Source organism: Cucurbita pepo, chromosome LG08 (assembly GCF_002806865.2).
Source record: "Cucurbita pepo subsp. pepo cultivar mu-cu-16 chromosome LG08, ASM280686v2, whole genome shotgun sequence".
NCBI lineage: Eukaryota > Viridiplantae > Streptophyta > Magnoliopsida > Cucurbitales > Cucurbitaceae > Cucurbita > Cucurbita pepo.
In genome coordinates, this window is record NC_036645.1 from 1,308,536 (window position 1) to 1,323,896 (window position 15,361).

At 34.5% G+C, this 15,361-nt stretch overlaps 2 protein-coding genes and 1 long non-coding RNA gene across 6 annotated transcripts; 2 read left to right on the plus strand and 1 right to left on the minus strand.

Annotated features, from left to right (window-relative positions):
• Positions 1 to 235: 235 nt before the first annotated feature.
• On the plus strand, positions 236 to 6,563 carry LOC111800098 (cullin-1-like). Its single transcript, XM_023683678.1, has 20 exons — positions 236 to 436; positions 778 to 944; positions 1,301 to 1,400; positions 2,106 to 2,291; positions 2,434 to 2,481; positions 2,552 to 2,755; positions 2,841 to 2,918; positions 3,079 to 3,168; positions 3,273 to 3,353; positions 3,482 to 3,544; positions 4,137 to 4,172; positions 4,261 to 4,347; positions 4,478 to 4,627; positions 4,716 to 4,771; positions 4,860 to 4,980; positions 5,060 to 5,221; positions 5,303 to 5,446; positions 5,554 to 5,772; positions 5,863 to 6,030; positions 6,120 to 6,563. The coding sequence occupies exons 2-20, from the start codon at positions 811 to 813 to the stop codon at positions 6,219 to 6,221; spliced, it is 2,229 nt and encodes a 742-aa protein (XP_023539446.1). The 5' UTR covers positions 236 to 436; positions 778 to 810; the 3' UTR covers positions 6,222 to 6,563.
• Positions 6,564 to 6,973: 410 nt separating this feature from the next.
• On the plus strand, positions 6,974 to 15,135 carry LOC111800100. 4 transcript variants are annotated; one of them, XR_002815965.1, is made up of 6 exons: positions 6,974 to 7,053; positions 7,227 to 7,294; positions 7,394 to 7,526; positions 13,104 to 13,374; positions 13,999 to 14,078; positions 14,829 to 15,135. It is a non-coding gene; the product is annotated as an uncharacterized LOC111800100 (long non-coding RNA). The 4 variants fall into 4 exon arrangements; XR_002815968.1 differs by having other exon boundaries at positions 13,107 to 13,374; XR_002815967.1 differs by having other exon boundaries at positions 7,032 to 7,115.
• On the minus strand, positions 10,331 to 12,129 carry LOC111800099 (protein SRG1-like). The gene is made up of 4 exons (XM_023683679.1): positions 11,509 to 12,129; positions 11,181 to 11,428; positions 10,780 to 11,107; positions 10,331 to 10,694 (listed from the first exon to the last, which is right to left on the minus strand). Exons 1-4 carry the CDS (start codon positions 11,752 to 11,754, stop codon positions 10,434 to 10,436), a joined length of 1,083 nt encoding a protein of 360 aa, XP_023539447.1. The 5' UTR covers positions 11,755 to 12,129; the 3' UTR covers positions 10,331 to 10,433.
• Positions 15,136 to 15,361: the final 226 nt, after the last annotated feature.

Sequence of the window (15,361 nt, forward strand, 5' to 3'; positions counted from 1 at the left end):
ATTAAAATTAGATAAAAATTAAAATTAAAATCTTTTAAATTTCATTAAAATTAGATAAAAATTAAAATTAAAATCTTTTAAATTTCATTAAAATTAGATAAAAATTAAAATTAAAATCTTTTAAATTTCATTATAAAATTCTATTAGTTTATAATTTTAATTTTTGAAATAAATTTACTCCAAGATATTATTTTTTAAGTCTCTCTCTCTCTCTCTCTTTTTTTTAAATTATAGAAACTGAAAAATATTATTATCAAAGAAAATCTTCGCTAGCACTTTGCAACTTATCCCACCAACGCCCATCGGAATTTCTTTTCGCTCATCTCCCTTTTCGATCGCTATCTACAGGGTTTTACTTTCCGCTCATTGAATCAGTTTCCTCGTAGGGTTTTCTTTTTGTTTTGGTTCGAATCTGCTTTCAGTATCTCCCTCTCTTTNCTTTCTTTTTTTTTTTTTTTTTTTTATTTGATCTGTCTGCAAATTTCTGGATCATAGTAATGTATTTTTGTTTGTTGTTTCTGTTACTCGTGTTAAGATTGTTTTGGAGTGGTGTAATTCAGATCATGAATGGTTCATTTTCGCTATTGAGTGGGAGTTGGATTGAAATTTGTGATTCAGGATGAGTTTCACTGATGTTAATCTATGTTGTTACTTTGAAGCTTAAATTTCATATTCGAATTGGGAATTTGAAATTTTTGTTGTTTGTTGTCTTTTCCGTTTCCGATATTGTTCGTGTTTTGATTGGCGTGTGATCTGATTGTGAATGTTATGGCCCCATCTGTAGAAATAGGAGTTGGTGATAATACGACGATGAACGAGCGAAAGACCATTGATTTGGAGCAAGGATGGGACTTCATGCAAAAGGGAATCACGAAATTGAAGAACATTCTAGAGGGACTTCCGGAGCCACAGTTCAGCTCCGAAGACTACATGATGCTCTACACGTACTAATCTTTCTAAACTTCTGTTCATGCTTGTTTTCGCTTTTTATATTTATTGGATGGATACTCATTGGAGGATTGGAATGGGAGTTACAATTAGTGCCCATTTCAATACTCTTTGAAGGCTTATAATCTTCTCTGTTTTCTTGATAAGTTGGTTTCTTAAAAAATTAGATTACTTTTGAGCGTAAGGAATTTGAATTGGTTGAGACTCTCTTCGATTTCCCGCTCTATTAGAGAGGTTTTTTTTTGGTGGGTGGGTGAGGGTGAAATTCTTTCTACCGTTCTTACTTGGCAATTTGAAGGTTGGTTTGATGGAGTTTGATTAATTCAATTTATGATGACTTACATATCTGCAGAACCATCTATAATATGTGTACTCAAAAGCCTCCACACGACTACTCACAGCAGTTGTATGATAAGTACCGCGAATCATTTGAAGAGTACATAACTTCATCGGTAAGAACTATGTAGTTTATGTATTGGTTTTCCATGACCTTTGGGCCATTATCTTTTTCGTAACATGAAATTTAGCAGACATTTGTTTTGGTGATGTAAATGGTTAAGTTTGCTGAGAATATATACATGTATGTTAGATATGATACATTTGTAAAATTATCTTAAATAAGAGAGATAATAGTTTATGTATATTTTATTATAAGAAGAAAGGAGTTCTTAAATGGAAGAAAGACCCATTTACATATAAGGAAATAATTTTAAAGCTATATAATACAATAAATAGAAATATATTGATTAACCAAAAGGGAAACATAACTAGAAACAACTGACACTCCCCGTCAAGCTAGAAATAACCGACACGAAGTTAATCATCTTGTCAAACTGTTAACAAATGAGCTAGTTTGAACAATTCTTCTGCTGTTTTATCTTTCTGCTGGCCGGATATCATTTAGTACTATCTTCATATGTCAAACTTTTGACACACTACAACATTCGGAAGAATCATGAGCATTTCTTTCCTATCAATTCCATGTCAGTGTCCTTAATGTTCTAATTTCACCATTTGTTTGGGGAAATTAAAATGCTTCTGTAGTCTCATATGATCGCATCTTTCACAGCACATTGTGTTGTTAGTCCTAGTTTCATATATTATATCTGTATCATTAGTTGTTGTTTTAGACACTCACAGTTGATCTTTCTGTTCAGGTATTGCCATCTTTGAGGGAGAAACATGATGAGTTCATGTTGAGAGAGCTTGTGAAAAGATGGGCCAACCACAAAGTGATGGTTAGGTGGCTTTCTCGCTTCTTCCATTATCTTGATCGGTACTTTATAGCTCGAAGGTCACTTCCACCTCTTCACGATGTTGGGCTGACTTGCTTCCGTGATCTGGTACGTTACCACCAAAAACTGCACTGGATTTTTCTTACCATGTTATATTTCTTGCCTCTTTGCTTGGCTTACCTGGTTGTGTTTACCTCAACTCTGCGAGTCACAGCAATAGAATATGTTGTTGATATTTGTGTTACTTCAGATTTACCAGGAGTTAAATGCAAAAGTTAGAGATGCTGTTATATCACTGGTATGTTGATGCCTTTTATTTTGTGCACCATCTTAAGTTTTGCAATGCATAACTAGATTTCTCCTATCAGATCGATCAAGAGCGTGAAGGAGAGCAAATTGACCGGGCTTTGCTAAAGAATGTCTTAGATATATTTGTGGAGATTGGGATGGGGCAAATGGACTGCTATGAAAATGACTTTGAAACAGCCATGCTCAAAGACACTGCTGCATATTACTCTCGAAAGGCTTCTAACTGGATTCTCGAAGACTCCTGTCCTGATTATATGTTGAAAGTAATTCCTTTTGTTTTTGCTTAGTAGATAAATATAATCTTATCTTTCTGGTAGGATTACTTACTCATTTTATTGGACCCTCTAGGCTGAGGAATGTCTAAGACGTGAGAAGGATAGAGTCTCACATTATTTGCACTCTAGCAGTGAGCCTAAACTTCTTGAGGTTTGTTCTATCTTCCTAGTGCCTTTGTAATTAAAATAAGTCTTCTTGATCGAGTAAACTTCCAACTGATTAGCTTAGCTGGTACTAGTTTTTTTCATTCTTCTTTGATGATGGTCATCCTCATAATTGTAGCTGATGTATTGCATTCTCTCTTTTCTAGAAAGTTCAACATGAACTGTTGTCTGCCTATGCTACCCAACTGCTTGAAAAAGAGCATTCTGGATGTCATGCATTGCTTAGAGATGACAAGGTACTTGCACAATTTGCTATATTTTATTTTCAAGTAAATGGTTATTCAATATGAAGATGAACCTATATTTTCTTCTCCTTTGCTGTTTATGGGATACTTTCTAGGTGGAAGACTTATCACGAATGTTCAGACTGTTCTCTAAAATTCCTCGGGGGTTAGATCCAGTTTCAAATACATTTAAGCAGGTTTGTGATTTAACCACTTCAATTTACCCTTGTATTGTTTCTCATTTGAAATAATCAAAATTACTTTTCTTTTATTTGTCTACTGTTCTTCTGAACTCCTATGAGCTTGTAAAATTTCGATCATACAGCATGTTACTACTGAGGGAACTGCCTTGGTGAAACAAGCAGAAGATGCAGCAAGCAACAAGAAGGTTTGTTATTAACTGCTATACGTTTTTCATTTCTTGCATTATACCATTATATTAATCTTAAGTTTCGTCATTTTGGTTGATCATCGGCCAACAGGTTTTGGATTGTTAATTAATTTTGGGTATCTTGCTGTTTAATTCACAACTTATTTTCTTCTTTTGGAGACTTTCCGATGTGTTGTATCAAGTATCGTATGTAAGTTTCTAGTTTGAGACAGATATATGGGCATGTCTTTCAACTGGTCTAAGAGCCTAATAAACTGAATGCTGTATAATTTAATAACACCAAGAAATTGGTCTTTTGCTTGCAAGACTATTTTAGATGTTCATGTTATAATTTCGGCATCCAATACGGTAACCATGTATAAGCAAATTGTGTGTGTTATTGTTCTTATCATCCTCATCATTGAATCGCAGTTAGGAACTGAGTGTGTGCTTTAGAAAAGGTTTAATTCCGTCAGTGTTTGATCTAGGCTGTGGTGCTGATTTTATGATTGAGCTGTACTTTTCATGAACATTTAATGAGTTTCCTATACCAATCTTGAAAGGTTATTTTTATTGTGGCTAAGGACTTATTTTCTTTCTTTCTCTGTAGGCTGAGAAGAGGGATGTCATTGGTTTGCAGGAACAGGTAATCTTCCTTTGTCACATTCTCGCGTTCTCTCTCTCTCTCTCTTGCTCTCTCACGTGGTATCTTAAAACTATGATCTGCGTTTTAGGTGTTCGTAAGAAAAGTGATCGAGCTGCATGATAAATATTTGGCATATGTGAACAACTGCTTCCAAAATCATACACTTTTCCACAAGGTATGTTGTTTTTCACTAGTCTATTGCAATGTGCGAAGTATGAGGTACACATAGTTATGAGAAAAAGATATAGTGATATAAAACTATTAAGATTTAAATTGTTACTAAAACTTTATGTGCATCTATTTAGGCTCTCAAGGAGGCTTTTGAGGTCTTTTGCAACAAGGGCGTTGCTGGAAGTTCAAGTGCAGAGTTACTTGCAACTTTTTGCGATAACATTCTTAAGAAAGGTGGAAGTGAGAAACTGAGTGATGAAGCCATTGAAGAGACTCTGGAGAAGGTTCGTTCTTCTTTCCCATCTTCTATTCCTTCTGCCTTTGATGATTTATGGATGATGATATATGATTATAACCCTTCTCTGTTTGCAGGTCGTGAAGTTGCTTGCTTACATCAGTGATAAAGATCTTTTTGCTGAATTTTATCGGTAATTCTCTAGATCTTAAGATTTATTGGCTTTAGAGATAAACTACAAGAAATGAAATAATGATGATAAATTGCATAACCATTTGCAGGAAAAAGCTTGCTCGACGGCTTCTTTTTGATAAGAGTGCTAACGACGAGCACGAGAGAAGTATTCTGACTAAACTGAAACAGCAATGTGGTGGTCAGTTCACCTCAAAGATGGAGGGCATGGTATGCCAGATTTTTGTTGTGATTTAAAGTGCTTGATATTGTGGAAGTATTACATGTGTTTGTTTTTGGGTCTCCTTAGGTCACAGATTTGACTTTGGCAAAGGAGAATCAAGCCAGCTTTGAGGAGTATCTTACCACTAATCCACAAGCACATCCTGGCATCGACTTGACGGTTACGGTCCTGACTACAGGGTTTTGGCCTAGCTACAAGTCCTTCGATCTTAACCTTCCGGCCGAGATGGTAGGCACAGGTCTCGTTTCAAGTTTGACCATTTACAAGTTGTACAACTTTTATCTTAATCTCTTCTTTCTTGAATTTCAGGTTAAATGTGTTGAGGTTTTCAAAGAGTTTTATCAGACTAAAACAAAGCACAGGAAGCTTACATGGATTTACTCTCTGGGTATCTGTAACATCATTGGAAAGTTTGAACCAAAAACTATTGAACTGATTGTGACTACCTATCAGGTTAGTACATCGACCTAATCGAAACTCTCGGGAACTCGGAGTTTGTTTTTTTCTACTTCCAAGTCCTTATTACTGATTTATATGGTACTTTTTTTGTATGTTCGTAGGCTTCTGCCTTGCTGCTGTTCAATTCCTCTGACAGACTTAGTTACTCAGAAATTATGACACAACTAAATTTGAACGATGACGACGTTGTGAGACTACTCCATTCCTTGTCGTGTGCTAAATATAAGATTCTTAACAAGGAGCCGAGTACTAAAACTATCTCGCCATCTGATCACTTCGAGTTCAATACGAAGTTTACAGACAAAATGAGGAGGATCAAGGTTCTAATTCTTCACTTGTTAATATTTCCTTCTCATTGTTAACCGTAGCAATTCTTGTAAGATGCAGTGTTTTGATCTTCCATTGTGCAGATTCCTCTTCCACCTGTGGATGAGAAGAAGAAAGTAATTGAAGATGTCGACAAGGACAGACGTTACGCGATTGACGCATCGATTGTTCGCATTATGAAGAGTCGGAAAGTTTTGAGTCACCAGCAGTTGGTGCTGGAGTGCGTCGAGCAACTCGGTCGCATGTTTAAGGTTCTCTCAAACACTTCCATCTCGATACTTCGATTTTTTAATCTACTTTTAACTTCCGGAATCTAAGAAAAAACAATGGGAATTTGCAGCCCGACTTTAAGGTAATCAAAAAGCGGATTGAAGATCTAATCACCCGAGACTATCTGGAAAGAGACAAAGATAACCCGAGCTTGTTCAGGTACCTAGCATGATCCAGCCTTCTTCGTCAAAGAAGTGTTACGATTCTTATGACTAGAAATAGCTCTAAAAGGAAATCGTTCGATAACGATGATGATGACAATGGAGATGCTGGCGGTACGAGTTTGAATGTATAAATTAAACTGAGAAAATCGATCTGTTCGAACCATTTTTCCATCTAAGCAAGTTGAGATGCTTATTATATGATTAGAAAACTGATGGAAAATCTGAAAATCCCAATGTTGAGATGATTATTGCTTAATTGGGCAAATGGAGTGAAAATAATTGAATTTATTACTGTAATTTCCATCTGCATATTTATTATTGAATAATTAGTTCCTTAGTTGTTTTGCCCCTCAAACAAAGCCTACGACTTTGGATAACCACTTTTTTCTCATTAATATATTATTAATATTATTGCTGTTTTATTTATTTATTTATTTATTTTTATCAATTTTGTATTTTTTTTGTTTTATAATTATTTTAATTATTTATAAATTCATTATCATTATAGATAGTTAAATATCAATAAATATATTTTTATAATATAGTATTCATATTATTTACTATTTTAAGTAATTTTTTAAATAATATATTCATCTTGATTAATAGGTTAGTATAAAATTATAAATAAATAAAAAATCTAAGAAAAATGGAAGAAAATATTTATTTCATGAGTTTAAAAAATCTAAAACAATTTCGAAACCCTAAACCCTAATGAGATATAAGTCTTATAATAAAGTTTTGATTTTTAAAATTTTAAATCATAATTTTATTCCTTAATTAATGAGCTTTCCTTCCTTCGATCGTTCTAATGGAGATTCAGATAATCTTTTGCCGCCAAAGGTGCGCGCTCTCTCTCTCTCCCTCTCTCTCTCTCTCTCTCTCGCTGAGGAAAAGAGTGATCGGTAATTATGAACGATGGACAGATTTTGTGGAAATACATATGTTTTTATGAAAAATTTACGGAGTGTAGATGAGATGCCATTTTCATTTGGAAATTTCTATGAAATTTGCAGGCGTTGATGGAACATTTTCGCGCAAACGCGCCACAATGCCGCATCAACTCCTGACAACAATATAGTTGGTGAGGTTTTATCGATTGTTAATTTTTTTGCACGTGAATGAATCTCGTCTTGTTTTTTGAATATGATCGAACAATAATGGTCGGGATTCGAAATGAAAGAAAGGGGGAATGTACATGGCGAAAAGCAAGCCACAAAACGTGAGCGATTGGGATTCTATGGAGTAGTGGAAGAAAGAATGGAGAAGTTAGTGAAGCAAAATTGACGGTCCTCTTCAGATTCTCAAATCACGAGGTATCCAAGAGTAATTAGACAAATAATATCTTGATCATGCATCTTCCATCTTGCATCTTGCATCTTTTCATGTTTTGTGAATTAAAATTATATACCTCAATCATTGAAATAATTNACGGTCCTCTTCAGATTCTCAAATCACGAGGTATCCAAGAGTAATTAGACAAATAATATCTTGATCATGCATCTTCCATCTTGCATCTTGCATCTTTTAATGTTTTGTGAATTAAAATTATATACCTCAATCATTGAAATAATTATGTTTGACTACTGCAACTAAATAAAGTTTTGTGAGGGTGGGATTTTGGGGCCCTTGCGCTGAGATCATCTTCCTTTTATACATCAAGAAAGCAAGTTGTTGTGAAGGATTAATTTGACGTTTCCACTATTACTGATGGGAAATGGAGAGAAATTAAAAAGGAAAAGGACTTCCTCTTCGTGGGCATTGGATCAATTCTTAGTGGGTTCTGGTCATTTTTTCACGCATAATAATTACAGCCACATTCCGATGACTCCCCGGTTTCCATTCATGATGCCTTCCCCTACTTGGAGGATTTATATGTTTTCTGCACAACATTTTATTTCTGTATCAAGAAACAGAAATATACCCCCCAAAGCTTTATACTTCAGTTTCTGATGGCATGATACAAGCTAATATGAGAAACCTTAATGGTTTGAATAATATCACTCCACATGTAAAGTAATATTCTAAAAATAAGACAAAAGCATAGCACATNATGAGAAACCTTAATGGTTTGAATAATATCACTCCACATGTAACGTAATATTCTAAAAATAAGACAAAAGCATAGCACATCATTTGATATAGATGATTACTTCTATTACTAAACTAAATGTGACATTTAGTAAATGTTAAGGGAATAAATTCACATATAGATAATGATAAATGTATAGGACCAGAACCATGTTTGAACTTTATTACATTTGATATTCAATTTTAACCTGTTTTACCCTTTTCTCCTAACTGCTTAGCGTTTGGAGTAGTTAAAAGTGTTAGCTTTTAGTTTGGATCCTAAGACATGAGCACAGCCCATGGTAATTTTGGAAATCAGCAGACGCCCATGTTAAAATTAGCAATGTCTTAGTTGAGATTGCTAATGCATTTGGATGGTAAATGAGGCATGATAAGGAATTCTTCTACTGCAATCATTTTATAATTGCTTTTGTTGAGTGATTTTGACTGCTTACATTCATCACGCCTGTATTGGCACTAACAATGTGAATATGACAGCATGCACTTGTTCACCTGGACCTCGCTATTGTTATTGTTACTAGGCTAAACCTTTCATAAGTTTTCAATCAGCAAGATAAATTTTCGAATTATAAATTTCTTTGTCTCCTTATTTTGATTATCATTTGTTTTAAAACTTAGAATTTTTTTAATTATATCTTCAATTGTGAAATCTAAATATGTTTAGTCTTTATCATTAACACCAATTGAAGGTCCAATTTTACTATCCAAAACTTTAGTTTCCTTCCAATAAAGATAAATGGACTTCATTATGATTTCACTGGCTAACAATTTTATTTTAGCATGAATTTAACTATGTTTGCATGATTTGTTAGTCAATCTTTCAAATCTTACTTGACCGTTTTTGCCCATTTATTTCTAATCCATTCCCACAGCTACCAAATAAAGAAATAAGTTTTACATCTATACTTCGTGTTAACTAAATCTAAAGTTTTCAGCTCAACTCACAATTTCTCCGCCTATTACCGGACTTCAAATTCCATTTTTCTTTTCCTTCTGTTGTATGCCGTCCACTAGAACGCGAGTAAATTTATCTTCAACCAGATGGATTAGTTTCAAGGTATAGGACATTTCTATGACAATAAGATGTTCTAAATTAGATTTTTTTTGTCCCCCGTTGAGCATTTTGGTCTTTCTCCTCAAATACTTGTTACAATTCACGGGCCCAAATGTTTGTCGAATTTGGATCCTAGTCAAACAAAATCTTCAGGACGTAATTAGGAATTTTAACTTATAAGTTATTACTTCCCAATTGGTTATTCCTCCATCTCTTCCAAGACATTTTATCAGATACTTCGATATTTGCATGTGAAGTTTATCTGCACCCTTTGTGCCCCTTCAACTTTTTCTAACAAATGGAGATTACTACTTTCATTAGGCACTCTCTGCCATTTCTGATTGAACTTCTGGTGGATGAAACACTATTTTTCTCACCTGCCCAGCTCTGTGGTGGGTCAGCATGAAAAGCCATTATTACATGGGCTCTTTCAATTAGTTTGTTCAAGACATTATTACATTTGGTCTAGTCATGCTTCGCTTTGTGGACTGCTTGTTCTTAGCACTCAGAGAACTAAAAGAAAATTAGTGAAATAGTTTATGTTTCTATTGAAGCACTAGATGTGAACAAATTCATAATTTATGAGCTCTTTTATGGCCACTACCCAAGAAGTCCTTTACCCAAATTATAGTCATAGATGCCTCTTCCATTTCTTATCTTGGTGGCTTTAAAACAATCTGGTGGCGTACTATGTTGTTGGTTCCCCATATGTAGATGCTTCTTAGAATCTTGTTGAAAAGGGACGTCTTCGTCATGTTGCACTTGTTTTTCTTACGAGTACAGCTGCTATTTGATTGAAAATCCCAAAAGATGGAACATGACTTGACATGAGAAGCGTCAAATCTCAGAGGCCCCATTACCAAATTGTCGAATCTAACAACGCTTAAGTAGGCAAGAGTTAACTTTTAACTGTACAACCCATTTAAATTTAGAAATAAGTAAAGACAAGATGTACATTCTGCATGTTGATTGATATTTTCCCCCTAATATTAGCTGAATGCTGACGTCACAATACTGCTCTGCTAAATTCTATACAGTATCGAGCATTGGTATCCCTAGGTGGGAAAGTTGTGATGCTTTAGTAGGAGTTTTTGGTTGGAATCTTCGCGAACTCCAGGGTTTTCTTTCCTTGTAACTTGTTTGTGACATAGTGTTTACTGTATTCTCCATGACTATATCTTCTATATTTGCATGGATTGTTTTTATCTACGAATTTTGGCATTGGTCCAAGCTCTATGTCATAGCTAGGTGCATAAAATGTGACTATCGAAAGTCGGTCAGTCTGCTTGTGAGTCACAGCTCGGTGCTCCACGCTTTTGTACCTGCCATTTGTAACAACCTGCATATAAATCAATGAGAAAGGAGTCAAGTCTCTGTTGTAAGATAAAAAATCATTCTTTATTTAGACAAAGTTTCATTCACACCTCCATTGTATCGCCAATGTTGATCACAAGTGCATTTGGGAGAGGTTGAACAGGAACCCACTTGTCGTCCTTAAGGATCTGAAGCCCTACTGAGTTGCCCTTTCCTTGCTGCAAAACAGTTAAAGCACTTCCATCGGAGTGTGGGCTCAGCCCCAAAACAAGATCAGGTCTCGAACATGGTGGATAGTAATTCATCCTTATTGCCTGTACGGCCACCCCAAACGCCTTTTCAAATACGTCCTCTTTTAGGCCAAGGCCTAAAGCTATGTACTTCAATAGATTCTGGCAAAGCTTTCTTGCTTCTTTAGAGTAAATCTCAACAGTATTGCTGCAAAATGGTGTATGATTGTAAGTAGCTGAACAGTTAATTCAATGGTGATATTAGAATTACAAAAAACCACCTGAAGTTTGTTGGCTTCTTTGGCCATAATAGAGGGTTTCTTATAGAGTCGGGTATAACCCCCAGAGCAAACATGTTACACCAATCCAACTTTTGGTGCTCTGAGAACACAAAAGCTTGCCCGTATCCTTGAACTGTGCCCGGTGCCATTCGGTACTTCTGCTTTTCCTCCAAAGGTAGCCCGAAGAATTCCATTGCCTCCCCCTCAATGCTTTCTAGTAGGTTTTGAGCAATTCCATGATTAATTACCTAAAAGATTACCAAGGCCTTAGTTTCCATTGCCTGTTCTTAAGCTTTGACTGAAAAGAGAAAATTCGATTAGTCTTTACCTGAAAAAATCCCCATTCCTCGCAGGCATAGGCTAGCTGCAATATTTCATCTCTGTTTCCTTTTAAAAGTTTGGATAAATCAATAGTGGGAAGATCAGAGGATGAGATTAAAGCTGTTGGTGGTGTTGGCCTCTCTTGTACGCCCCTGATAAATCTTTCGGGAATAGTGTTAGGCTTAAACTTCCTGAGTTCTTGCACATCATCGATGTGTCCTACGTTGACGGGAGAACTAGGCACTGGAGCCATAGAGAGTAGAGAGTTAGAAACAGAGTTCTGAAGAAATAAATTTAGACCAATGTTAAAGCTCTTGGTAATCCAACTTGGAATGCAAGTTTCGTTAACTCAAGATGAGCTCGTATTTATAGAGCAAGGCAAGCATGCATCCAGAGACTTGATGCATTATTTCTTTTATTTTTTAAAATATGTTAGAGTTCGTGGAGACATTGAAATTTGGAGCATTATTTGAGACGTGTATTACACTCGTATCGTTTTCCTGTAGTTACTTGAGCCTTAACCAATTTGATTTAATTTTATAGAGCTAGGATAGCATACATTTTAGAGACTTGATAGGTTCTTTCTTTTTCAATATTTTGAGTGATTTTAAAAATGTTAAAATCACTTTTACTTTATTGTGTTTAGATTACTCTAAAACATGTTCTTAATTACTTAAAANATGTTCTACTAAGTAATTTTCAACCATTCTCTTCTGTCTATCCACCCATTCTCATTTCCTTCTTCATCTCCTTCCTCTAACAGAAATCCCACTCATTGATTCTAGTTCCCCTCTCTATCTTCGATCNGAAAATGACATTTAAAAATATGTTCTACTAAGTAATTTTCAACATTCTCTTCTGTCTATCCACCCATTCTCATTTCCTTCTTCATCTCCTTCCTCTAACATAGAAATCCCACTCATTGATTCTAGTTCCCCTCTCAGATCGATCCGCCAGCTGATTGGTTTCTTANTCCGCTCTCTTTCTAGATTTCTAACCTGCCAATCACCCTATTAATTTTGTTTTCTTCTCCTTCTCTCGCCAAATCAATTATCTCAGATCGATCCGCCAGCTGATTGGTTTCTTAATTTTTAGTATAATTTATCATGTTTTTATGCATGTCATTGATCAAAATTTCTTGTAACATGAGTATCTATTTTTTTCATTTATTTTATAGATCCCACATGATATACTATAGCCATGAATAGAAGGAAAGGATAAAATTCCTATACTGCTGTACTACCTTTTACATGTAGTAGGATATGAGGGGTAATAAAGCAGCAAGTAGCAGTACTTCTGCATGGCGTGGAACTAAAATTCAAGAATATCTACCATTTTCTATGGCTAGAAAGGGGAACGCGAAATCGAATATCTTTAAAAGCTTTCTTTCGATTTGTAAACGAATCAGGATTTGACTGAGGAAATACTGTTGGCTTTTCTATGATATGAATTTANTAAAAGCTTTCTTTCGATTTGTAAACGAATCAGGATTTGACTGGGGAAATACTGTTGGCTTTTCTATGATATGAATTTGTGTTGAGTTGCTGACTAAATTTTGAAGTGGATTATTTTACAGTTAAAGTCTTTTTGTTCTAGTTCCAGCAGTGATCAGATGGGAACTCGGGCATATTCAAAGTTCATCCATATGAGAATATTATGTACCTAGTTGATGACAGAAAGATTTCCGAGTATGTTGGGCAACAAAAGATAAGTGTTAAGTCTTTGAAAGCTTTTCTCCCATCTTTTCTGAAAATGAAATCTACTTTTACTTTTTTGAATACTTTTTAGTTGTGGCGGTGGAAAATGGGGGCTCAAAGAGGGATGGAATTTGATAAAAGTGGGCACATACCAATATGTTCAGTACTCTTTTCAGGTGATTCTCTATTTTGTCCTCCTTTTTTTTTTTTTTTTTTCCAATTTTATTCTCGATATATTATAAGTTTTTAATGAGGTCTCTTCGGAAAAAACTTCGTTCACACAAAGTCAATGTATTGGGTTCTTTTATTTTGAAACTTATTTTATATTTGTTTTACTTTTGTTCACACTTTCAATAAATTATCAAATCATTGCTTGTTCTGATAAAATTTAGTCACTATATGTCATAATGTAATTTTAATTTAGACTAAAAAGGGACAACTCCCAACAAAACTTTTAACATAGGTGTCAATCAAATGTTTACATCTTGATTTTACGAGGCATTGATGAAAATATCGATGAAGGTAAAGGTGAAACATCGATATATTATATTTTTCGAAGTATTGGTAAAAGAGTTAAAATACGGTTCATGGGGTTTGAAACTGGACTTTCATCCATTTTAGGCTTTATGTTTCTATTGATTTTAAAAATTTTGTACCTTGCTTTATGGTTAATCTTTTTCTTCAAAAGTATCTGTTTTTATAATTGTTCTTTAAAATTTTAGAAATCCATTCACATTAAAATTTGTTTCTATTATTTTGTAAAATTAAATAAATATTAACTTCAATCTAAGAAAATGCAGGTGCGCGTGGACATGAACATGCAGGGGCATTGGTACTGTTTCAAGAAAATCACAACTTGACCCGATTGAACAGAGCCTATGTAAGATTCTCTCTTCTTTTCATTTCTCGCTAAAAGGAACTGAACATATTCGATGCTCATCAGAAAAGTACATGCTTCTGTCGTATTGCTGATAACTTTTACCCTTATAATGCTTTGTTCTATTCCTCGTACATTTTTTTTTTTTTTTCTATATGGCTATGTGGGCCTTTCATTTCGGAAATACGATGAACTCATATATGAATACAAGCATGAACCAAGAATTTAATTCCTAGGTTTGTAGTATAGTTTCCAGGCTGTAGCTGTAGCTGTAGCTGTAGAGTCATTTGACTCTTCATATCTTCTAGGTTGAACTTTGAAGGTCTGTCAGCCAATCTTCTCACTTAAATTTTCCAGTTAAGTTAATCATCATTTGCGCAAGTAAAGATTCCCTCTTCTGAGAATAAAATGCTTCATGAGGAAAGTATATTAGCAAAGCAATTTGCCTGATAATAATGACCCATTTATTTCTGTTCTTTCGTTTTGTGGAGCAATAGTTTGTTATTGGCTTGGATACAAAAAAACTGATAGGATGCGCTTTCAATTACTCTCTTTTTTTAAGAGTTCTTTTGTGCAATATTAGAATCTTGTTGTACAATATTTGCAGCCTAGATCCGATCAAGAATCTTCGAAGTTTAAAGTCTTTCAATACTTTTAATTCTGTATTTAATTGATCTTTTAGGCATTCTTATTTTCGAACGATGCAAAACTAGATTCTATTAGATACAAAATTAAACTGATTTTTCACTTCAGTGGCGCTAGAACCAGAAGAAAGGGGGGAAAAGGAAAGCAAAAGGTGAGAGCATTTTGTTATAAGATTCCACAAAGCTTTAAAGCAGGCAATTGTGGAAGTGGGGACTGCGACCACGATGAAATCACAACGTTGGTAGTGGTTGGATTTACTTATAATTAGTGTAGTGCGACCTGATAAAAGCCTTCAATCAATCATATGTCTCTCTGTATCCTTCCGTCTCCCTAAGTTACTGAACTTTTAAGTTTCAAATTGTCTTTTTTTCTTTATATTGTTATTATTTGTCTACTTGCCTCGTTCTCCTATTAACCAACTTATGCAATTTATGAGTATATGTAAACTCAAAGTTACATCAACTACAAAATGAGGAGATAAATATTTTAAAAATCAAATTCGTAATCTATTTTTTATCATCAATGACGTTTGTTAGGCAACCTCATAAACTCATAAATTTGTATGTACTCCATAGATAATATTTAAAAAGTTCTTTATTAGTTTCAATAAATAAATAAAATCAAAAAGTGCTTGTTANTGA